Source organism: Pteronotus mesoamericanus, unplaced genomic scaffold (assembly GCF_021234165.1).
Source record: "Pteronotus mesoamericanus isolate MK-2021 breed Mesoamerican mustached bat unplaced genomic scaffold, CSHL_Meso_final contig_50, whole genome shotgun sequence".
Lineage (NCBI taxonomy): Eukaryota > Metazoa > Chordata > Mammalia > Chiroptera > Mormoopidae > Pteronotus > Pteronotus mesoamericanus.
In genome coordinates this window covers 22,781,757-22,807,455 of record NW_026555186.1, presented here as the reverse complement: position 1 = coordinate 22,807,455, position 25,699 = coordinate 22,781,757, and the positions used below count along the sequence as shown (strand labels likewise).

General features: G+C 40.7%; 1 protein-coding gene across 5 annotated transcripts in view; it reads right to left on the bottom strand.

Moving 5' to 3' along the window:
• MAST4 (microtubule associated serine/threonine kinase family member 4) overlaps window positions 1-25,699 on the bottom strand; it is a 527,956-nt gene that overhangs the window by 24,835 nt on the left and 477,422 nt on the right. For all 5 annotated transcript variants that reach the window (XM_054578437.1, XM_054578438.1, XM_054578439.1 and 2 more), the window contains 11 exons: window positions 23,930-23,997; window positions 21,582-21,667; window positions 15,170-15,378; window positions 13,276-13,414; window positions 11,762-11,894; window positions 10,719-10,884; window positions 8,555-8,656; window positions 3,145-3,267; window positions 2,846-2,958; window positions 896-1,023; window positions 316-542 (listed from right to left, as the gene is read on the bottom strand). In XM_054578437.1, the coding sequence (XP_054434412.1) occupies window positions 316-542; window positions 896-1,023; window positions 2,846-2,958; window positions 3,145-3,267; window positions 8,555-8,656; window positions 10,719-10,884; window positions 11,762-11,894; window positions 13,276-13,414; window positions 15,170-15,378; window positions 21,582-21,667; window positions 23,930-23,997 (1,494 nt within the window). The remainder of the gene's footprint in view (window positions 1-315; window positions 543-895; window positions 1,024-2,845; window positions 2,959-3,144; window positions 3,268-8,554; window positions 8,657-10,718; window positions 10,885-11,761; window positions 11,895-13,275; window positions 13,415-15,169; window positions 15,379-21,581; window positions 21,668-23,929; window positions 23,998-25,699) is intronic.

Genomic DNA, 25,699 nt, shown 5'->3' with positions numbered 1-25,699 from the left:
GACAGAGAACGTGTCCCCTTAGTGTGTTCTGACTGTCACCACAGGATGTCACTGAAACCCAGCTGTGAAAGCTAAGGCTGGCTCTCGGGTCAAGCTGAAACAAGAATGGGTTGGCTGCACGGCCATGCACTCAGGAGGGCTCTGAGACATCTAATCTTAGCTTTTAGGAGCTCATCCTCCAAGCCCAAAACGTTGGCGCCTAGTAGCATAAAACACCGTCCCGGGCACCCAGGAATCAGGCCGGCCCCAGCACTCAGCACCCACAGCCACTGCTGGGGTCATGCCCAGGTGGCGGGCACCACAGCCAGCGCTTACCTGACAGGGTGGAGCTGCTGATGGTGCTGGCTGGGGTGGTGACCTCAGGCTCCTCCTGAGCACCCTCAGCAGGAGGAAGGGCTGGCTTTTCCGGCTCCTCACGAAGGTCTGCGGGGCAGGGAGCAGCTTCTGCCTCTGCTGAGATAGCCAGCTTGGGAAGCAGGCCAGAACTGAGTTTATGCCTGTTGCTTTCAGTATCGGAAGAATTGGATGTGGATAACTGTTGCCTTCATCAAAAGCAAAAACAAAGCCGTGTTTACACACATACCAGAAAACTGCTCAAGGTGACTTTTGTAAGAAACCAGGCAAAAATGGAACTTAGTTAAGCTTAACCCAGACGCGTCTAGTGCAGTGGTTCTTAAAATGCGGTCTCCGGACCTGGAGGACCGGCATCGCCTGGGAACCTGTTCGAGAGCCACACTCTCAGCCCCCATCCCAGATCTGAGGATCAGACACCCTGAGGATGGCCCCACATCCTGTGTTTTCACAGGCCCTCCAGGTGACTCCGAGGTACACTCAGGCTTAAGGACTACTGCTGTAGGAGCTACTACTTATATTTCTTAACAGGCATTTCACATACATTTCAGAATATTCCGAACTCCAGCTTAAGGTTTCCGTGGATGGCAAGGTTGTGCTTTTGGTTTTGTCCCCAGTGTCTTCTTTTTCTTCCCCCGGATTCTGAGTTATTGGATCTCTACTGCTGAAGACCTGGAAGGCAAAAAGTCAGTGCTTATTGATATTGTCTTCGAAGTGTTGGTCAGAAAAAAATACCCAAATCTTGGGAGAAAAGCCTGCAAGTATGACTACAGTTTGAACTGGGACTGAGTCCAGAAGGTACTTTCCAATGCTGTTTATTTGAGTCCTGAAATGAATGGACAATGTATATATTTTTTTCCTTTTGGAGTGGGAAGCTAGGAATTCATCACTCTCTCACCATATCTTGTAATGAACTTTGTATCTGCAAACAAAATCTATAGATGCATTGGGGTTTCTGGGCCTGGGGATCAATGTACACCTTAGATTACTTTTTAACCATAAAGTCAATCAGAAAAAGTCAGAGAAAAAGATTTAATGGCTACCAGTGAGCGGTGGGAAGAAGAAAATGAATTGGAATTGAGTGCAAAGAGAAGAATAAATTACCTGTTTCAGAGGTGGGGCGGGGGAGGGAGTCAGGAAGGGTATATGCAGTCCATACTTGGTTGTGAGTCAGAGTATTTGTTTGGCTTCTAAATTACATACACAGACAGGTAGCTTTGTATGTTGGTACTGGGATTTCTGAAGGGGATCAGAGCCCTGCTAGCCCACAGGACAGATGGAAGGTTGACCAGGAAGCTGAAAGCCCAGCCCAGGAAGCATTTCCTACTGCCCAACCCAGCCCTGTGCGACATGTTTCCATGTTTCCTCATGGAAACAGCCCTCAGACCACCTGTATCTACTGGGGTTAGGTGGAAAATAGCTAAAGAACAGGAGGCAACATGAAGGAAATACGATTTTAGGGGCCAGCTTTATTAGGTCAGACAACAGGTGCTGGGGAAAACAGGCACTGGGCGATGTCAACACACAGGTCCTGGCTCTGGAGCACAGCTGCCACCACACCCTGGAGGAAAATCCCTACCTCTCTGTGTGCTTCCTGTGAACAGAGAGAGCTGTGCTGGCCAGCTTGCAGATGCATTCTAGGTAGTCACTTAGAGAAAGGTACAGTAAATGCTACAGAAGAGCCAAATAGTAGTCACGTGAACTGCCATGGCATTGGCAAGTACAGAGCTACTGAGAATGGCAAAGGGCGGGAGGGTGCTTGTGAGGTCCATTCCCATCTTCCCACGGCCCTGCTGCCCTGTCTCACAAATACCAGGTTTCTTTGTTTTGATTGTTCTAATCTCACCACTCTCAGTTAAAAAAGCAGCATCTTTCTCAAATATCAATTTTATTCTCTTCTACCATGTCCAAAATTCTAGCTTCCCTTCCTACCCCTGCTTCTTTAATATAACTTACATTTCCTATTGTTGGTTACCAGACCTTCTAATTCCACAATCAACTACCCCCAATGGTCTTAGCATATGTCAAGGACTATGCCTTGTTCCTTGTGTTGTAATCCATGTAATACTAGGAGAAGGCTCTGCACACACTGAGGCCAGCGTTCTTCCTTTTACCATGGATGACATGGGGGAGGTGCCTCCGCAGCCCAGCACCACGCTACACCCAGGCGTGCAAAGCGGAGGCAGCATGTACGCGGCTCTAACGTACTCCAAAGATATGGGACCGGCCGTGCTGTGCCTCCAAGAGAAAAGAGAGGACTCTGTGGAGAATAAAACAGAGAAACCTACTCCTGAGGGGTAGGGGCTCTGGATTATCAAGATGGTAGGGTCACTTTTCCTAAACAAAAAAGAATTTTAAGTACAGGGGACCCCAAGCTCCAAAATACTGTGGGTGGATTTTATAACTGTACCCAGCTGTTTAGGGGTACCAACCATCTGGCCGGTGGCAGAGGCCCTCGGAGAGCCCCTGTATGTTCACGCCATATTTCACTTACCTTTGAGAACCTATGTGAACATGAGGAAAACTGCCTTATTTCCACGTTAAAGTCTTCATCATTTGTGTCGTCTTCTTCCTCAGTCTCCATGTGATGATACTTCTCTGACCGAGCTACAGAGAAATGTTTGGGAAGAGTTCCAATTACTCAGAATTTCAGCTTTTAATTTCAGTATTTTAATTATTAGTTTCTGTATCAGAGCAACAGTGTAACTAAGAACAGAGAGGTTCTAGACTGGAAGGTTCTATGAAAAGTGGAGATACGTTTCTGCAATGTTTTATGTCAGATAATGCACATACTATCAAAATAACTTGTGTCATCTTCAGATTCCAGTTGGGGAATAAATTCTGCCTTCTGTCTCAACAAACTGTTCCAGTCTAAAGAACGGAAGAATCGGTGCTGTTTGACTTCATATGCGCCACCTAGGGGCAGGGGTGGGGGAGAACAGAAGGGAAAATGTTAAACTGCCCTCTAAGTAAAGGTAAACAATAGTTTTTTAGGAACAACAGAGAAATAAAGAAGTCACGGAAACTTTACTTTTTCATTCTACAACTAAAAACACCCCAAAATTTCTCCTGTAATTTATGAGCAGATTTGACTTTGCTAAAAGCAGCTGCTATGACAGACACAGTTCTTCACTGTTCACTTTCCAGGGCTTCTTCCATTTTTCAGAGATTAATGATGTGGCCCCTTAAAATCACATTATGCTGAACCTGGGGACATGGATGCAGCACGTTGGCCCAAAGCACACTTGCTCATTACAAACCCAAAGAAATTCTAACAAGGCACAAAATGTATTTAAGCAGTATTTCCCCTGGAGGTTGGGATAATAATGATGAATTTTTCCTAAATAGTATATAGTGGTTACCACTCAAATTTATTGGCTTGCCTATTAACATAGGTAGAATTTAGATTCTATGGATTACAGATTCTTAACCAAGAAAGGGGCAAACCTGTTTGGTAGATTTATAATGTATGGAATAAAAATCAATCACAATTCCTAAGTTTTAGGCTTCTCTCTGCCAACTCAGAAAGATCGTATAATTCAGCAAAATAATGTTTTTAATTCACTTCATGATTTTAAAGAGTGATATTACACTATGCCCCTTAAAGAGAAGAGGCAGAAAATGAAATCCAGGCCAGAGCCCCGACTCAAACACACACACACCGTTGATCAGGGACATAACGGCTGAACCAACCCTGAAAAACCACCAGGAAGAGAGAGCTTTCTCCCAAGACTAATACCAGGTTCTAATCAGCCTCCCTGCCAGGAGATGCCCCTCTAGATGTGATGTAAATGCCTCTTTAATGCAGTTGTGACCCATGCTTCTCATCCTGCCCGCAGCAGGCCACAAACAGAATAGACTGAGAAATGCAAGCTGAATGAAAAATGGGCGTGGACCTTGAAGTCGGGGAGCTGCCTGTGTGGTTTAGTGTGGCTCTGTTCCCAGCAGTCTCCTCCAGCACACGGTGCAGGTCAGAGCTCTAAACCCAGCCAGGGGAAACTTGAGTTCTGAAAACATTGAACTGGCGAGAAAAGAGCAAAGGCAAAAAGTCACCCCCCAAAAGGGGGAATAGATTCTTCGTTACAAAGCATCTGATTAGGATCTTTACCCGGGATCCTACCCAGGCACTCCCCGTGTTCACTGCACAACACTCAAGTCCAGTGTTGGTGCCAACGGCTACAGTCTTAGCAGCTGTCATTTGAGGGCTGCAATACTCCTTTGAATGCTAGAGGCTCTGCATTCCCTTTAATACATCATTGAAAGTAACCCCACAAAGTAGGCATTATCAACTTCATTTCCGGGCGGGGAAACTAAAAATAAGCAACAAAGCATACTGGACTATGATCTCCCAGTAAGTAAGGTGTGGGCTGAGTGAGGTCTGTCTAAAAACACTCACATACATCCTCTAAACCATAATGCCATACACCCTATGAGGGAGAGCATGTTGATTTCGGATCCTATCCTGCCATCTTCCTCGTGCCAGTTTGCAGATGGATTCACAGCTGCCAACACGGAGAACCGAGCCGAACAACCAATTCCTGAGGCTGTTCTCCTGGTACCTTTCCACAGTCCAACTCCTCCTCCCCAAGCATCCCCGCTCTCCTCCAGCCCAATCACTGTCCCCAAACGCGGCTGCCAGTGACATCTTCTAGTACCCTTATCTCTGAGAAGTTAAAGGGTTTAAATATTTATCTATCCAACTTGCTTGTTGTGTCAATGACACCCAGGTCCAAAGAGTCAAGCTGCAATGACTGTCAGTTCAGCTGCTGCTCACAGGGCCACACCAAATGGCAGGTCTGATAGTCTGAGGTCACTTAGCTTCACCCAGAAAAGCACACCTCGCTAGAGCAACGGGCTCAAACACCACTCCCAAACCATATCCAGAGTGTCTGGTTTTTCACTCAACTGACCGCCACCCTTTGAAACAAAAGTTGGTGAGATTATATGACAAATGGGTCCTCCGCAAGGAGTCACAGCCACTGCTGACCCGGCTCACATTTCTCACCCTTTGGCCTTTGTGCTCCACTGACAAAAGGTTGCTTATCACTGGGTCTTGTTTCTCATGCACCTTTGCAGAGATGGGGAATAAAAAAATTGAAAGGACACACTGGGGAAAAAGGATCTCTGGGCTAAACTGTTGGAATAATAAGGATGACAGCAGTATAGGCCAAATGCAAATCATCGGACACAAGAACTTGCACAAATGACAGCTCTCGTAAGAATTCACCAGGTAGAGAAGGGACCCTGGTTTCTGAGCTCCTATTATGGACCAGATTAATGTACTAGACACCTTTACGAACATGTTTGCATTTAGTCCTTAAAATAATCCTGCGAGGTATATAACATGCTCATTTTCATAGATTAAAAAACTGAGACTCAGGACAATGAAGAAACTATGCCAGTACGTGGTGGAAAGTACATGGTTCATGGGTGGAAGTCAGTTACGTCTGAGCGGCTCTAAGGTCCATTGAGCCAGGCTGCCACTCAACACTCTACAAGGTCAAAAGTCCAGTTTGAGTACAAGAAGTTCCCGAACTGCAAGTTATGCTTTGGCACTAATGTTCTCCCTTGAGTTTTTCTCTCCTTTCATGGAAGTTTCTTAAACATCCATTATGTTCTTCACACTCCTTTTCTCAGCCTCTCTAGTCTCTTGGGCAAATGTGCATTTGCACATTTTCACGGTGCATTATTTTGCTGCTAAATATGCATTAAATCCAAAATGCTGTCATTGGAAGCAGCATGGCAAGGCTGCAAGATTCTCAGCCTCATTCTGAGCCCTACTGGGATCTGTCACATTGGACCTACCTGTTAGGGAAGCACGTCTTACCACGCTAAGAGCTTGGGCAGGGTTTTTCACATGTCCCTTCTGAGCCTGAGCTAGGAGATTTGTTTCTCAAACTGTCAAACCCAAAAAGACCAAAGGTAGCAGTCAAGGAGAAAATGTCCGGAGAGATGACTTGCAGCGTATAACATATAGCATGAATGTGCTGACCGTCATCGTAGCCCTGTTTCATTAAATCAAGCCCATCAAGAATCCAAGCATTCTTAGAGGAGGGAATCAGGCAGAATATTAAGTGGGAAACTCTCCAAACTGACACAAAAATGCTGCAGAGGAAAGGACTCTTTAGAAGGGGTGGGCTGATTTCCATATAATTTTAATCATACCTTAAGATAACACTTCTCTGGGACAGTTGATTGGGACATATAGATAGATACTTGTATTGTTGTAGGGCAATCTTAAAATGCCACTGCTTCTCATATTGGGTTCAAGTAAGTACAAACCACTCCTCAAAACTGTCCCATACAGAGCCTTGACACAAATTCTTTGACAGCTACTCTTAGGTCTTGAACCATAAAGCAAATCTGACTGCAGGTCCCAGAAGATGGAAAATAACAAGTTTGCTAGTCACTTCAGTGAAGAGGAAAACCAGACAGAGAAGAAATGTAAAGTGCTCTGTTCAAAGAGTTCAATCAGCTCAAAGGTAGGTGCGCCACCATTTTTTCTTTATCTCACCTGTCCAAAGTGGAAAGCGTGAGATGACACCTATAAAAAACTAAAATGACAATGCCAGCAGCTGCAGTGTCACACCTGGTTCTGGGAGCCAGAGTGCGTGATCTTTCACCCTCACCATCATTCTGGGAGGCGGTGCTGCTACGTGCTTCATTTTACAGAGGTGGGCGGGGGGCACAGAAACGGCAATAACCTGCCGTGGTCACACAGCTGAGATTCAGACTCAATCTGACTCCAGTATGTAGGCCCTTACCTTCCACTGATATTGCCTTTTCTAGTTCTAGGCACACTCATCCACTGAAAAAGGCAAAGAGGCGCACAGGACTCCAGTAAGAGGCTCAACTCCAAACAGTTTTCCCAACTGAGCCCTGGTTTTAAACTCTGATTCTCTAACTCAGATTCTGCAAGATTTTTCTGTAAAGAGTGAAATAGTAAATATCTTAGGCTTTGTGGGCCATACAGTCTGTCATGACTACTCAGCCTAGCATGAAAGCAGCCATGGACAATATGTGAGTGAATGGTATTACTGTGTTTCAATAAATCTTTATTTACAAAATAAAGATTTGGCCCAAGGGTCTTAATGTATCATCACCAACTCTAGCATCATAACATTCCGTACTTAAGCAAGAACAGAACTCTCCAACTAGAGAAGCTATGGACAAACATGGAGAACAATGTAAGATAAATATTTGGAGCTGTAGCAAATGGTTTTTTTGTCTAGGATAAAAGGAGGAAGAGCCTCATTTTTCCCATATTTTTTATTATTTCCATTAAAATGGAGTAAAACATTAAAACAAAACAGCTCAGTAAACAACCCATCACAATTACTGATGGAAATTATGAACACTATCTATAGTGTGTGTGTGTGTGTGTGTGTGTTTATATTTAATATTTAGTCTCATCTATATAAATCCTCATAGTGGGGCAGGGTGGAACTCTGTCTTGGGATCTTTAAGTCTTTCTATTCAGAATATAAAGAAGGAAAGGAAAAGAGGAAGCAGAAATGAGAAACCAATAGCAGGACTGCCAAGAAAAATAGTCAGGGGCTAAGAAATCTATTACTTCTTCACTCCTGAAAGTCAATAGTTTTCATCCTCTTTCATGGGCCTTGGTGCTGATGACCATGCTGTGACAGCCTGGTTCAACACCAGGCACTCATTTCTAGTAATTAGTTCAAGAACTGATAACCCATGTCAAAGCCTGTAGACAGTAACATGCTGGGTCAACTCCTTCTGGGACTATACAGTAAAAAAAACAAACCAACTCCAAAAAAAGAAAGTTCCACATCTTTAATCCTCTGTTTCAAGTTATTTAAGATGCATGCTTTTCAGGACAGAAGGTTTATGTGGCCCTTGAAATTTTCTTCCAGAGAAATTTTATTTATTGAAACAAATTAAGAATAATTTCTGCTTTGCAAAATCAAACAAAATAAACAAAAAACCCCTCAAACCCACAACAACAAACAAATAACATCACCCAATGTTCCTAGTATATGTACTATTTTGAACCAGAAAAAACATCCAAAATACTATTGTTATAATGATCTGTGGTCACGTTCTACATCAATTAACAGACGTTTCCTAAGGCAAAAAAAAAAAAAAAAAAAAAAAAAAAAGACAAACACAAACCTCTGAGTGTCCCACACAGACATTATTTCTTGCGTATAAGCAAAAATAAATCATGTGCTCTAACCTGTCCCCAGTCTCTCCAGAGGATTCTGCCTGAGAAGCAAAGTGATCAGGTCCTGGGCATCAGGTGGTGGCGCCTCATCCTTTTCAGGCCAGTTGATCTCATCTAGAAGGAAGGGAAGAAGATTGCTCAAGAAAGTTGTCCCAATAGCACGGCCATCCCCTGGGAGTTTGTTAGAAAGGCAGACTTTAGGCCCCACCCCAAACCCGCCGAATCAGAAAATGCATTTTAGCAGGATCTTCAGTTGATTCCTAAGCTCAGGCAAGTTTTAGAAGCACGGTTTCACAAGACATGACTACTAGCACAGCTTTGAACAAGACAGGGAGAGACTATTTCAATAAGCGGTATCTATCATTTGCCTTTTTGACTCATTTTTCTTTGGTGGAATTGGCTCACAACAAATTGCTCTTTCTAGTTAATAAAAGGACTTGATATAGTGGAAATTCTAAACACCTATATTTCAGGTGGTCACCCACCCAGGGATCAGATGAATAAGACTTTCTTTCCTATTATCCTCAGTCATAGAGTTCTGCAGCTCCAAGTAGCAAAAAGTAATTTTGTAAAAAAAAAAAAAAAAAAAAAAGCTATTTCTAGCCCTGACTGGTGTGGCTTAATAGGCTGGGTGTCATCCTGCAAAGCAAAAGGTTGCTGGTTCGATTCCTAGTCAGGGCACATGTCTGGGTTGTGAGTTCCATTCTCAGTTGGGGTGCATATGGAAGACACCTGATTGATGTTTCTCTCTCACATCAATGTTTCTCTCCCTCTCTTTCTTCTTCCCTTCCTCTCTCACTAAAAATAAATAAATAAAATCTTTAAAAAAATAACTATTTCTAGAGACAAAGGAAAGGTCAAAATGCTAATACTGAAGAAAGAAAACCCCAAGTAATCATAGTGATGAAAGTCTTTAAAGTCTGTCATAAATATTAGAATATATCCTACATTCTGAAGGAGTTTGCCTGAAGATAGGTGTGCAAGCTTGTGTGTATGGAAATGCAATAAAAACATGAATTATTTCTTTGTGTGCCTGCCTCTAGCTTCCTCTCCTGCACTTTAAATCTGATTTGGAAAGTAAAACATGAATATGCATCTGAGCCGTAAGGCACCAAGAACAAAGCCAGATTTGCTGCTTGTGTTAATTAAACAGTTGATTCCTCTTGCCATTTAGGTCTTGGCATATCAGAAAACAGCCTAGTTATAAATCCATAAACAGCTCAGATATTGTATAAAAGGGTTATTCACTGCAGGCAACTCACAAATCTATTTTGTTAAAGTTTACAAATATGTCTGACTTGCAAAGTCAGTGACAGAAAATAATGCTGTAGTTAAAGGACTCCAAAATGAATTTCCCCCCTATTTCCACTGTTGGATCCCATAAGCACAGTCCAGAATGGACTAGAAGGAGGTGATGGAGATTTCAGTAATCACTGACAAACTTGGAGACAGAGAGGTCTTTTTGATCTATGCTTAGGGGAAATTTATAAAGACAGCAGGTAGGGTAGAGCCTACTTAATTATCATTTAGTTTTGCCACAAGCCAGATAACAATAGTTGGGGTCAGCTTGCAGGTTAAGATCTAAAGGTTATTGAATTTTAAATGAAAGATGAACAGCTGTTACAAAAATAACATTACACCATAACAACTACCAATGAAATCATTAACAATCTGTGGATTAAATTTGCTTCCTTCCCATTCTCATTATTTATTATTTGGTAGACATTTGTTTTAGGATTTATTACACTGTTGTTAATTTCTTCATCGTGCCTTTAGCCATTTTTCCATTTAGGTAAATGTTACCCACATTAACCTTCTCTTCCCTGGTGCAACTTTGCTATTATGGAAAGGAAGACTGGACGGCAATGAACTCATTTGCAAGTCCCACACCAATTTGTTTTGCAGAAAAAGCCCAGCATAAAATTCGTTATATTGCCAGCACATTTCCAAATTCCATGTTAACAAAACTTCCTCAGATCAACTTTCAACCCAAATTGCTCTCCTGATATTGTGAGAGTCAGTTATGTGCTATGATGAGTGAGTTCTTTTAATTTGTTGGCTAAACTGTTTGACAAAGGTTAACATTTCAGTAGTAAATACAACGATAACTTCATAAAATTACATTCAATAGCTGCTTCCCAATAGTGGCTTAAAGATAACTTCTGATGCTATTTACCACTGATGACTTGTCCAAATAGCTCTTCTGGAGTGTCCCCAAAGAATGGCACGCATCCAACCAGAAATTCGTAGAGGATGATTCCCATGGCCCACCAGTCCACAGGCTTCCCGTAGCCCTGTCTCAGAATCACTTCTGGTGCGATGTATTCAGGTGTGCCACACACCTAAAAGATGATTACAATATTAGAATAATTGCAATACGAGACATAAATTAAAATGAGCAAGGGGGCTAAACATCAATTATCTTGCCCAGAGTGCACCTGCTCAATCTCATGGAGCCACATGGACAAAGGATTTAAGAACAGCAATTCTAAATCGGTATTCCTACTACTAAAGGCCATCGGTTATTTAAATACCAAAGAAAGGAAGTTTAAAATTCTACTCTAATGTCAAACTATCTGTCATGTGTCATTTCAAATTAATCACTTGACCCTGTTTGGTAGTTTCACGTATTTCACAATATTAAAAATATTTGTAATCCTTAAATTTAAAATCGTCTGTTTTTTATCTGTCACTTTCAGAGGTCGTTTTAGCATTTATATGGCCAAAATATATTCCCACCCTGGTTAATTCATAAAAGCATGACAGTTGAGATGTGTTTACCTTAAGTAACCTTACAGTGAACAGATTGCGGGCACATGGTAATGAGGCATGCTTAAGGGGAAATGGGCCATGGCTCGGATTTTAGCACCCGTGATGGTACAATGCATCATGAGTTTCACGAGTACTCTACTGAGACTCCTGAATTTCTTACAAAAACAGTTTTCCATTTGTCTCTCTCACACTCTCACTTGTGTGCAATTAGGTCGTTTGTCTTGCTAATAGACCATAATGTTGGGGGAGGAATGTGGAGAAACGGACAGTTCAAAGAGGCCCAGGGAGAAAAATGGAGGCAATTTGCACTTTATTAAATGTAAGGTTTATACAGACATCTAAACCTCAGTACCAATGTGAAGATGCCCTACACAAGTCAATTCTGAAATTCACTGGCAATATCGTGCTTGGTATTTCTCTATAGAACTGAACAGCACGCAAGCTTACCTGTTTGTCTAGGAATTCTCGAGCATCCTTCTCAATATGTCCCTCATAAAGATTGGTGGTCATGCTCATTAGTCCCACCTTGGATAATCCAAAATCTGTCAGCTTTATATGCCCCATGGAGGTGACCAACAAACTATGAAGCAGAAGGACATATATTAGTTACAACACTCACAGTGAATCTCATTCTTGTTATTTTCTTTTTCTATTGTTTTTTTTTTAAGCTCTCTCCCTCCTCTCTTGTCAACTGTAAAACTATTTAGTATACAAGTGTTCAACTTTATTAGAAACCCAGCCTGAGAAGAGAGAAAGTCACGGGAAGATGTCAAATACTTCCACCTGGCAGCTGAGTGTAATTCACACGGGAGGCCCAGAGACTAGGCCCAGCTAAAGCTGGCTGGAGCAGCTGCGAGCCATGGCATCTACAACCTGAAACTCTTGAAAAATTCAGGCGTGGAACTCTGACATCTATTTTCAGAATAAGAGAACAGAGGAGAAAGGGCTACCAATAATACACCATGCACACATCAGGAACTAAGATAAGCAACCCATCTGTGACTCAAATGAGACAGAAGATAAGAAACTTGGACAAGAAAATGTAGTATTATTTAAGATTTCAACTTTTGGCTTGAATTTAAATTTCTACTCATTAAGCACAAAACCCATGATTCTTATACACGTAACCAATTCACATTTCACAGCTTTATGAGTTTATATATTTTTAAAATTTTAATTTTAGGGGGAAAAATCAAAATTTTAATTAATTAAAAATTAAAGGAATAAGCATTTGGGGGAGAAAGCTACTGAAAGGAAATATGTTAAAATTCTAATAGTTGTGCATTACCAAAAATATTTAAAGACAAATGGTTTTCCTCTATGTTTTTCTGTACTTTCCAAATTTTCTGTAATGAACATTAGTTAAATTTATCATACAACTTTCTGTACTCACAGAAGATATACATATTAACATGTAATGCATTTAAATGCTTTTCAAATTAATAGCGAGAGCATGAAACATTTAATAAGTAGTGTCAAGATGAATAGCTAGTCATTTGGAGGAAAATAGTCTATCTGTATCTCAAATCAGAATACCATAATGAACTCTAGATAGATTGAAATTTTTAAACTTAAATTATGAGTAAAACAGAATATAATATCAAGCATGTCATTTTTCAGAAGGGAAGGATTATCTAACTATGATACCAAAAGCAGAAATTACCCAGAAAACTAGTAGCAGTTTATGTAGCTATTCAAAAGTTTATGTAACAAAGAGTTTTAAAAAATTAACTAAGTCTGGCTTTATAATCATCCTTTTTTTTTTTCATTTCCTATAAGCTATTATTATAAGCATCACGGCCTTTAAAGGATTATCACATATGCTATAAAATAACTCATTTGGGCACACTATGGGAGGATTTTAAAATGTGCAAAACAGCATTAAAAGAAAATAGTTTTATGGACCTAATAAAACTTTTATATTGCATAAAAAAAAAGACATGTTTCCTCAGTATACATACTTGTCTGGTTTCAAATCCCTGTGTACAATTCCATAATTATGCAGATATTCCAAGGCCAGGACCGTCTCAGCAAAGTACATCCTGGCCATATCAACAGGGAGAGGACCCATGTTCTTCATTAAGGTAGCACAGTCGCCCCCTTTAAAAGACACAAAAATGATGGAGCAGGTATAGTATCAGCTAGGACTGAAGAAGACCACCAGTTTTGACTGCAGAATTTCCAAGCAGAATGGCCTTTACCCACAGACACAGCATATCATATTCATAAGTGGAACATGCTTCTGATTAAAATGTGGTGTGGAGAAAATACAGATTTTTTTTTTTTAATTGAAGCAGCAGCATTCATAAGAGAGCAGGTTTGGTGCTGATGTGGAACTGAAATTTGAAAAACTGCTAGCATAATTTTAGAACTGTGGTGACAATTTAAAGCATGCCAGTCTAAAACATGGATTCTGGAATCAGGCTGCCCAGGTTCAAATCCTGACCTCTGGCTGTTGCAAGTGGGGAGATCTCAGGGAACGCGTCTTGGTTCTATCACCATTAACATCAGAATGGTAGTAACAGTGCCATTCCTCTTAGGGTTATTGTGAAGATTACATGATGTGATTTATGTAATGATTTGAAGGTATTGCCAACACACATTAAACACAGGATAAATGTCAACTGTTGTTAAAATAACCACAACAAAAGTTAACAAAGCAAGTACTGGTGTGGTGAAAGAACAATGGGTGGAAATCAGACAAACTATGCTTATGTGTTATATCTACCACTAAATATCTAGTAAGTCTCCCCCCTTCTTGGGTTTCAGTTCACTCATTTTCAAAATAAAAAGGATGAACTAAATGATATTTAATGTTTTTTCCAGTTTTATCATTTTTTGGACTCTGTCCAAACAATTACAAGAACTTAAATTAGATGCTTTAAAAATTGTTTTGGCCCTTGCTGATCAATTCATTTCATTACACATTTAGGTCAACAAGTCACAGCCATTCAAACATTCAGAAATGTCATGTAAAATTGATGAAAATAAGATTACTTTGGAGTACCTAAGAAGTAGACCACAAACAAACAAAAAAGGCTAGAGTTTTCTTGAATCTTAAATATTTCCTCCCCTAACTCATTTTTTAATTTCCTACCATAGACCAGAAAATATATATATTTTTTTAAAAGTGCATTCATTAAAGCTGGGGATGGTCAAACAAGGAAGAGCTTTGGACAGAAGCAGCAACAGGAGAGAGCCCATAAGGCAGGGCTGCTTTGGCTCATTGAGAAATAAAGTCACAGTGACAGAAGTGTGCCAAGGCGGGGCTGCTGTCACCTCACTGGATGGTCAGAGAAAAGGGGGCCGTGGAGAGAGGCTCAAGGGTGAGCCTGGGCGAGCCACTGCGCATTGCTCCCCTGGCTGCAAGTCTCACGGAGACCCTGAGAGTCTAGGAGATGCCTGCCCGCGGGGGAGGGAGAGGGGTTAGGGAAAGGTGCGGACGAGCTCCCAGGAAACAGAGTGCTGAGAGGATGTACTTCTAATTCATTCTTTAAGAGATCAATTATAATGAATGCTTTTATGATGTGTGATAAAAGTAGGAAAAATCCCATCACCTATATTCTAAGTTTCATGACCGATTGAGAGAAGATAGTTAGAATTAAATGCTATTGCAAAAGGAAAACAACCACCTTTTTCCAAATAGCACTAATTTTCCCTTGTTATAGTAGAGCAGGCTCTTTACCAGCAATTGTCACAAGATAATGACTGGGAACACAGCCATCTCACGGCTTGGCTTCAGCTTCTAGGTGGATACAACCATTACGTTGCACAAATACAGGCGGTTTCAGCCGCACAAATGAGCGAGGAGTTTCTGGGTACAGGTGTCATGTTCCCTGTGTCAGACTGGCTTACCTTCCACGTATTCCATGACCATGCACAGGTGGCGCCTTGTTTCAAAGGAGCAATACATGCTGACCACAAAGGGGTTCTCTGCAAAAGTCAAGATATCCCGTTCCACAAAGGCCTGCTGGATCTGGTTTCGGAGGATGAGGTTCTGTTTATTAATCTTCTTCATGGCAAACCTCTGCCGGGATTCCTTATGCCGAACAAAGTAGACTGCCCTGAAAAGGAGTATGGGCGTTAGGCTTCGCAAGAAGACAGAGTGCTTCTGGTACAGTAAACCATGTGATCATCAACTTTTTTTACATTCCCGTACGAACCAGAATCCAACTCAGGTATGCTGGAAGCTTAAACACCCCTTTCTGGGCCAAAATCTTTGGCTTTTTTTTTTTTTTTTTTACTTGTTTCAATAAGGGTCACAGGTCATATATAAGGCATCAAATCCATCTCCAAGGCTGAAGGAAGAAAATGGACAGTGTCCAGAATGGGCTATTTTCCAACAGTTAACAGATGTTCTCAGTTTTTCCACAAACAAAACAAAATCCAACATATAATTCAGAGTAGGAAAGAATTGAAAGAACAAAAATAAAATGAGAGCAAAATCCTTTCTAGTATTACATACATGTTAGATACTTTTCTCCACTGACTAAAGCAAATATTTCCTATATGATACTTTTGGAATCTGCAAAAGAACCATAGCTTCTTAGAGTAGTTTTCTTCCAACTTGAGAGTAATTATTCCCCACGAAATTTCCAGATAAATGAGAAGTGTCATATGAGGCTGTCCCAAAACAAAGAATAGTATATTTCCTCACTACAAACTTTGGCATGAGTAACACCTGTGCCTGGTTCAACAGGAAATGCATTTCCCAACACAAAAGTGGGTCAATAATATACCAACTTCTGTACCATCCAGTCCATGGCTGGGTGTCAGGCAACTTTATTGTAAAATGAGTAAGCTGTGCTGAACCTGTGCCGAAAGCCTCACCCAAACAGAAGAGACTGATTTACCTTCCACATATTCCATGACCATGCACTGGACTCCCTGAAGAGTTGAATGATGTGGAGAAAAGGAATAATTGGGGGAGGAGTCTTAAAACTCTACCTGGAATTGATGATCAACAAGGAAAATGTTTTGGACTGGCTCCTTTTCTCATTAGTTACTCCTCACTTGTCATTATTGTGGAAGAATTCCCAGGTTAGGCAATGCTCAGATAAGGAATAATTTACCTAAGGAGCCATCAGTCATTAGAATTATGTAATAGGTTACCTGAGGCTGGCCTACCACAAATGCAATGATCAAATAAGTAGTAATTTACCTAAAAAGCAATCAGTCACAGTAAGATAAATCCAATGGCCCGCCTCCTAAGACAAGGGGTTATCTGATCTGAGATACATTTTCCACTCTTTATTTTCATTGTCCTCGAAATGAATACAGGGGGACGAAGATGCTCTGTATTCCCACCGAACCAATACATCAGGGCAGTCCACTTATATAAATCTTAAGTATATTCAATCTCAGTTAAATTGATATTCACATTTTCCCCTTCAGTATTCAACTATGAATTCATTTTTCTTTCAAGTTGTGTATCATTACTTTTGTCTTCTGTTTGATTCCACCTTTTCCTGTCATTCACAAAATTATACTTTTTCCCCCCCCCATGGGAGATCTCTGTTTCAACATTGCCTTGCTTTACTCCTCTTTTTGTCTCTCATCATTTCTTTGGTCATCTTCTTCCATTATATTAAAAAGCTCTCAACCACATTCTACATAAACAAGTCAAGGAATAACCTGGGGCTGTTTTTCCCACAATGCAACACATTGACATAGGAGCTGGGCAGCTGGGTGCTCAAGGCTTTCCACACAGACCAGGGCCACTTCGGGATATGCTGAAACCTGGGCTCCCACCAGCTGGGCTTATTTCCACACCTGGTTTTCGGGCTAGTCTTGATATCATGATTAACTAATTTAAACTGATGAAACATACGGGTGAAAGGAAAAGCATTCCTGTTTATAAGAAAACTGAAAAGAATGTTTTGGAAAGTGAGTTACTAAATATAATTCCTATTGTTTTAGCGTGAGTAAAAAGACTTCCAAACCTTAAGAAAATAATAAAAATCTAGATTCCTACATTCAGATTGCTTCAAGTTCTTCTCCTTTAAAGAAGTATAAAATTGGAAAACAGAAACAACGTATTACAATTTATGTTGTTGTCTTAAAAGGGGCTTACATCAAAAGACTAGTGAGTTCACATATATTTGGGTTAAATTAAAATGTTTAAAGTTCATATAACTTTTTAATGATTTCCTACTTTGACCAGCTTTGTAATTAACCAACTGACTACTCATTCTTTCTAAATCAAATTAAAAGTTGTTACTACAGTATATATTATTTCAATTGCTGACTGGATAAAATCAAAATCCAAAGAAATCTGGAGTTTCTGCTCAGATGAGGTAGCAGGAAAGATACATGGCAGCATAAGGAATAACTTGGCCTTCCCTTCAACACAAGACAAGCATCAGTAAACAAATATTGTCATGAAGAGGAATTTTTGAAATAGAGAATCTATTTTTAATAACATTTAGAATTCAAAAGGTTAAAAGACAGTGTCTTTATATTATCACTGGCCTATTCTGAAGAGCAGCTGGAATAGAGTTTACTTCCCATCTCTCCTTTCACTATCTGATGTTGAGCAGGTTGCGTGCTGAGGACCCAGACATATGACATCATTAACTTCGCTGTCAGACTCTCAGGAGGTTGTGATTTTGATTTTCCATCAAGCATCACCACTTCTTGCATGGATAACTGTTCAGTAATATGTTTGAGAGTAACAGGAAGGAGAGGAAGAAGAATGGAGCTGGACCCCCTTTTATGAAAGAACACAAGAGAATGCTGGCTCAGGCCCCGTTTGACCATCACCCAGACTAGGTTTTCAGTGGCACTGTGTAAAAAAAAGCTCCAATTTTTATTCTGAGATTTTGAGTTCACTGATTTGAATCAAATTTGATTTGACTTTCTGCTTCCCCTTGCTATGATGTACTTAAAATAACCAGTTAATCCTTAGGGAAATTTACCTAAACCAAGTGAAATTAATCCTATAGGTAGCTTGAGATATCTCTGCCTCAGGACACACATATTTTGATCAAGTTGCAAAAGTCAGGTAGACTTCTTAATAAGAATTTGCTGTAGCTGGATTTTTGTTTATTTGTTGTCTCATGTTCTTGGTTTTTACATTTTTATATTGTTTTGGGAATATTCTTCTTAATGCTGACCTTTGTTTATTTAGTAATAATTACCTTTCACATACACCTTTCTTCCTTTCCTGTTAATTAATGTCCCAAATCTACTTTAAGTCATGAGAGAAAGAGAGAGAGAGAGACTGAAAAAGAAAACACAGAGGCAGACGCACAGAAGCCAACAGACAGACATCTCATGCTGTTAGCAGGGCTGTAAACCTTCCAAGATTATAACACTGCAGTGAAGTGATTCAGCCCCACATTTCTCTGCTTTCTAGCCTCCAGGGTTGTTTTCTTTGAAAAAACTGTTTTCTGTCTCCTTTTTCCTACACTGACCTCCTTATGAAATAAGAAAACTCAAGGGTGGGAGGAGAGGCAGGGCGCAGGGCAGCCGGCGGCCCTGGTTCTCCCACTGCCAGGTTTCACTCCACCCATGCAGAGCTGAGGTGCGTGCCTGTGAGTGTGGGGCGGGGGAGAGGGATGGAGTCAGACGCCGGCAGGATCTGGAGCAGAATAAATCAGTCCTATCGGGAGTGTGAATGTCTAATGCGTATAAAATTATGTATGAGTCTGAGAGCCCGATACATGAATCTGTGCAAGCAAATCTGCATGTGGGAATGAAAGTGCATGTATTTGAGGAAAGCTGAGAGGAAAAACTACGCGGAGACAACGGGGGACCGCGGGCACTGTCAGCTGGCACATCTCTTGACCTTTGAGGGGTGAAAGAGAACGATGTGCGTCAAGGCTGGAAAATAAAGCAAAGTGGAGGACAAACGATGTGCCTTTCAAGTTCAGATTTTTTTACTTTTTAGAATTTTTAATCAATTTTATGCTTTGAATTTAAAAACATTAAAAGCTGTAATTTAAAAATCCAAGCGGAAGTGCTCAACCTAAGACCTCTGCATTCCCACTGACACGGGCAGAAGTTACAGCCAAAGAGCACTTCACATCAGAAAAGAGCTCTGTGTGGAGTCAGCGTCGGTGACCGTGCCGCTGAGCCTCTTCCCACATCCGAGAGGAAGTAACACTAACTGCCACGCAGGGCTCGTGTGGGAAGAGCGCACAGATTAAGAAACGAGACAGTGCCTGGCGCCCGCTAAGTGTTAGCTCTCTACAAAGTGCTACATTGGCATGAAGGGATGTTTCATTTCCAGTCAGTCATCTGAAACATGTTGAACAGAGAAGGAAATCAGATGCTTATCAAATTAGCAAATTGGCTTTCTAACACTAATTGTCACTAAGTAGGAAGTTGAGAAAACCACAACATGTTTTAGCATGTCAGGTAAGAAGCTTTTCCTAATAAGAGGGCTCGTTCCCAACAGAACCAATTTTCAAAATCAGTGTCACTGTGAGTCACTGCCGTGAGCACTACCCTGTCACAGAGATGCCTAAGAAAGCCTCTAGCAGCTCCAGCTCATCTGCCCACAGAGGGATCCATTTGCTCAGCAGCTCACAGAAGCCTGCAATCAGCATCTTGGCTGGGTGGACCAATGGGTGTAGTTCCATTCAAATTCAAATTAGAAATAATTAATACGTAAAGGAAATCTGTCAGAAATGTAATGAGAGATTAAATCTGAGAAGAGCAAAAAAAAGAAAAAACAGTTCTAGTTGATTGGCAGGGGCTCCTGCAGGCAGCTTGTGAGCCCATTAATGACTTGGCCTGCATCCTGGGTGTTTACTGATTCACAGCTTGTTTAACTTCTTGTATATTCCCAACCATTCCCCGAAGTGTGATATACCTCATCTACTATACTGTGGTTTAATTGCACTACAAATGAGTTTATTCAACCAATTAGAACTCCAAATACTGCTAAGATCTAGGCCCACACTTTATAAAAATGATGCTTTACAGATAATCTCATTCCCGAATTCCACTGCTTATTAAACCTAGCAGAGCTCAAATCCACAGGCCCATTAAATCAAAGCACCATCTTCTCCCCAATGAAGGAAGGAATCCTTGGAGGGTCTCCAAAATTAAAAGGATCTAAAAACAAATAGTAAACAAACAAATAATTGCACGTTAAAACAATTTTCTTCAGTAGAAAAGTTCCAGTGAGATCCTTGAAGGAAATAAAATATCGCAAAAAAACCCCCCAAAAAACCCCACATCAGAGAGCATTTATAAACCACATCAGGAAATATGCCATTTGACATAATCCTGAAAACAAATCAGTGAAGCATAAGAATAACTCACAAGTATTTAAGTTCTTCACTAAGTTAATAGTATGGAAAATATCACAGGTAAAAAAAATATTGTAAGAAACATCCCTTGTGGCACAACCAAAATCACTTTTATCTCATCTGCTTATACATGACATAAGTGACAATAAATGTCTAGAAGGCTGTTTATTGCTCTCCATCTTCAGATGGAACTGGGATTAATACTTAATTAAACTAGAATTCTTGGGCCATCTAAAATGAGTCAGGACATAGTTTGTGTATTAATTACCCTTTTAAACTATTTATTAGTCACTAAGAAGAATCGTGTCAATATTGACCCTTTGCCATGAGAAGGAAGCCACATGTCTATAAAAATGAATTAAGGAAGACGGACCATTAATGTCATCAGATTACAACACAGTTCAACTGAACAACAATCCTGGTATAACATAAAGACTAAAAGAAATGTATTGCTTTTAATTTTTAACCACCCTTTCTATTTAAATATTAATACATCCCTGCTAGGTTGACTGCTGGTCGGACAGGAAGTACTGGCTAATTCTCAAGCAGTATGCTACATATGAACCTCTACATATTCAGATATATGTAATATTTTTTTAAATGCTTATATATATATATATTCAGTCACATATGTATATCTAGATGTGTATGTGTGTATCTATACATATATTCATACATATACATATAAGTGTATCAAAGAAGAGACAATTACTTCTGAACCCAAAAGGGCCAAATAAAAGAAGCAGAAGCAGGCATATATAAAAATTTTCCTTTACTTTATACATTTTTTCTTTTAAAGTCATCCTCTCTGATCCCATGCCACCTGATATGTTTTTCTGAAGAAGTATCCAGTAAAAAATGATTTTAGCTGCACATTATACACATCAATGAAGGAGTAATGATCTGAAAACTGAAGTTCCTATATAATATCTACTTGGCATATAATAAAGTGAAGAATATATTATGTAGTGTGTTAGAATACAATAAAGTTTTTTTGAATTACTCACCCATAGGCTCCATTGCTAATCAATTTAATTGTTTCAAAATCACTTTCCCGAGGTTTCCTTCGAAGTTTCAGGGAAGCATTGGAGCTCTTGGAAACACAATATGGAAGTTAGAAAAGAGTTGAGAATTCAAGAACATCATTTTAATAGCCAAATATACTACTTTAATTACATGCTCTGTTTAATATGTTGAAGTGCTGTGTTCTAACAAAGGAAGCTGGGGGGCAGCATTAAAGATCAATTTTCCAGAGCAGTGCTGATAAACTACTGCTCATAACAAGGTCTAAGTTTCACTGAAGTGAACCCACATTTCCATGAGATGGAGGCACCAAGTTTTTGAAAATTCCCAATTTTACTTTATCTCTGTTAACTATTCAGGATAGCTTCATCCTAGTCTTTTAAAGTTTGAGAGGGAAGTCCAGGATGCCAAACCTTCCTTCTGGTTTCAGTTGGCCAGAAAAGAAAAAGACAGGCTAGAGTGGCTGTCCATGGGCTGGCGGGTGCCCTGGCTTCTCTGTCCCTGAGCAGAGCACGGCTATTTCATTCCTGCGGCAGCCCTTCTTGCTTGGAAAAGGTAGTTGTCAATGCATGGGACATCCAAGCACAGACTGCCTGTCTTTCTTCACTCCTGTATCATGAGTCTTACCATGGCTGAGATAACAATTTTCCAAAAGAGAGCTCTTTATAAAGTTTAGTTCAGAGGACAAGAATAAAGAGCCTTTAAAATTTTTTTTTTCTCATACCCCACGTCTCCTTAACATTGAGAGGGTATGACCAGCCTCTGGGCTCCTTCTGCAGAGCCAGGAATTCCTTTCCTGTAACTTTGGAAGGAACCCCGTCCTCCCCCATTCAGTGCTGTCACCTGCTGACTCTGTCATTCACTCACCTTCAGAAGCCTTGGGTACCCAGCTTCCCACCTTTCTTTCTGCTCACATGTTCTCACCATCTGGGTGTCTTCAGTGTCTACACAGAAAACTGACCCAACACCCTGGCCTCTGGGCCGCCTGACCTCCTCAACTCAGGCAACCAACTCTCTCCCGTCTCTCTCCTGGGCCTCTGGCCCTAGGACCTGGATCTAGTAATCACCTGCCAATGTTCCACCTCAGAAAATGTAACTCAAGACTGGGACCAGCTTGTCTCATGAAGTCTTTCCTACCTGAGAGTGACCTCATCTATGCCTGTGGATGACTCCTAAGTCATTCAGACCTCCAACTAAAACTCCTGCAAGTGCCAGTAGACACCAGCCCTACATACAGCTGCTAGTTTGATGGCTCCTCTTGGATGTCTCAAAGGTAGTTCAGTCTCAACACATTCAAAATTATGACAGTTATAATAAAACAAAAACAGCTACCATTTATTTGGCATTTACTATGTGGCGCTGTCCTGACCATTGCATGCAAACTATCTCATTTATTCTTTTATTTCTATTCTACGCATAGAGAAACTGAAGCACAGAAAGACCCCGCAGGTAGTAAGAGGTGGAGTCAAATCCAGCAATCTCACTCCAGACCCTGGATTCTTAGGCTACACAGCTGCCCCTCTCGCCTGACCACTCCTGCCTGCTCCATCCTGACTCCCCATCTGCTGTTCATAGTTCGGGAGAACAGCGGCAGCGTCCAGGACCTCTCACGGGTGCCGCTGCCCCAGCCTCTTCATTGGCTTCCCCGTGGTGACCTGTGTCTGCGCCCCCTGCCATCAGTGTGACTTTTTCAAGCTGTAACTCAGATTCGGTCGTCTCCCTGTGTGCTTCCCCTCCACCTCACACACTCATATATTTCCTCCAAAGCTCAATAGCGTACCACTGCTCTTTGAAAGAAAAACAAGGACCTCTGTGTCCATTTTTTAACCACACTCTCCAGTCTCTACAGTGTCCCTTGCTCTTAGTTCTCAGTGCACTCTGCTCCCTTGTGTCACGGTCTTTGCCCACAATGCTCCCTTGGCCTGGAATGTTCCCTTTGCCCCTTCTCATCCTAGCAACATCTCACCTCTTAAGCTCAGGTGTCACTTCCCTGGGAGATCTTTTGGGAAGGGTAAGACTAATATAAATCTCTCCATGTTATGTTCTACCAGCACAGGGACCTTTTTCTTCATAGAGCTTATTCAAGTTTATCATTTATTTGTTCTTGCATGTTTTCTGTGTATTTTATTATCTCCCAGTAACGAATGCCTCACTTCAATAGAAGCAAAGATCCTTTCCCTTTGAAGGGAGGGGCTAAAATTTTATGCCTAGTGTCTTGCACATAGAAGCCACCATAAATATTTGTTGAACAAATAAAATTAATTAACACAGCTAAAATCTCCAGATGCCATATACAGAAAAACCATCATATTTCATCAAGAAAGATACTTACACTCACTGATTCATCTGTTTCTGGTGTTTCTGCTGTCCCACTATTATAGTTTCCCAACTGAGCCATTTCTAATAAAAAAAAAGCAAAGTTTAAGAAAAAATAGGGCAATTGCAGTTAGGCAAGAGTACCATGCTGAAACAATGGAAAAATGATTTTTCCAAATGAAAAAATAAATTTACCCTAAGCTCTAGTGAACCCATGGAAAAACCTTAAATTCAAAATGGCAAGAGCCAACAACTGACATTTAGAAATTCTTCGTTACAAGTCCTTCCCTGGAACCTTGTTTCTTTCGTTCTTACTTATTTTTGTTTTCCGTATATTGTAGTGGGTGTTCACCACCACAAGTCAAGTCCCCTTCCAACACCATTTATCCCCGCTTTACCCTCTTCAACTCCCCCCTCCCTTTTTCCCTCTGGTAATCACCATGCTGTTGTGTGCGTCTGTGAGGTGGGTTTTCAGTTGTTTTTTTGTTGTTGTTTAATCCCTTCGCATTTTCCACCCAGCCCTGCCCCGTACAACTGTCAATCTGTTCTCTGTATCTATGAGTCTGTTTCTATTTTGTTTGTTAGCTTATTTTGTTCATTAGATTCCACATATGAGTGAAATCATATGGTATTTGTCTTTCCCTGACTGACTTATTTCATTTAGCATAATACTGTCCAGGTCCATCCATACTGTTGTAAGGGTAAGTTTTTCCTTTTTTTTTTAATAGCTGTGTACTATGCTATTGGATAAATTAACCACAGATTTTTTATCCACTCATCTACTGATGGGCACTTGGGCTGCTTCCACAGGTTGGCTATTGTAAATAATGCTGCTATGAACATAGAGAGGTATATATTCTTTTGAATTAGTATCTTTGGTTTCTTCAAATATATTCTCAGAAGTGGAATCATTGGGTTATAAGGCAATTCCATTTTTAATTTTTTGAGGTACCTCCACACAGTTTTCCACAGTGGCTACACCAATTTGCATTCCTACCAATAGGCCACAACGGTGCCCTTTTCCTCACATTCTTGATGACACTTGCTCACTGATTTACTGATAATAGCCATTCTGACAGGTGTGAGGTGATACATCATTGTGGCTTTAATTGGGAAATTTCTCTGATTAGTGACATTGAACATCTTTTCATATGTCCATTGGCCATCTGCACGTTCTTTGGAGAAGTGTCTATTTAGGTCCTTTGTCCATTTTTAAAAATTGGACTGTTTGGTTTTTTGGTGTTGAGCTTTATACATTTTTTATATTAACCCCTTATCAGGTGTATCATTGGAAAATATGTTCTCCCATTTAGTGGGCTGTCTTTTCATTTTGTGGATGGTTTCCTCTACTTTGCAAAAACTTGTTAGTTTGATATAGTCCCGTGGAACCTCATTTCTTATGAACACCTACCTAGAAACGGGTACTTCAGAGCTGGGCCTCTGTGCTATCTAGCAGGGCTCACTGGCTAACACAATCACTACAGCTCAGAGCCCATTTAGGGGGTCAAGAACTGTGCTTATAATCAGATACCTAAGAGAGGCAAGTCTTGCCAGCCTCTGACAGGCATCAAGGAAGCCCTCACTGTAGTTCAGAGATGATTCTCAACTTGCAGTGAGCATCCCTTCTTCCCTTCCTTCACATCCACTAAGAATTTGCAGTTCATCGGAAAGGAAGTAATAGCAGTGGTTAAGAGGGATTTGGAGATGAAAAGACGTGGGTTACCACTACTATCAGCACTTAACCAGTGACCTTTTAACCTCAGGCTCTTACCCTGTTAGATGGCAA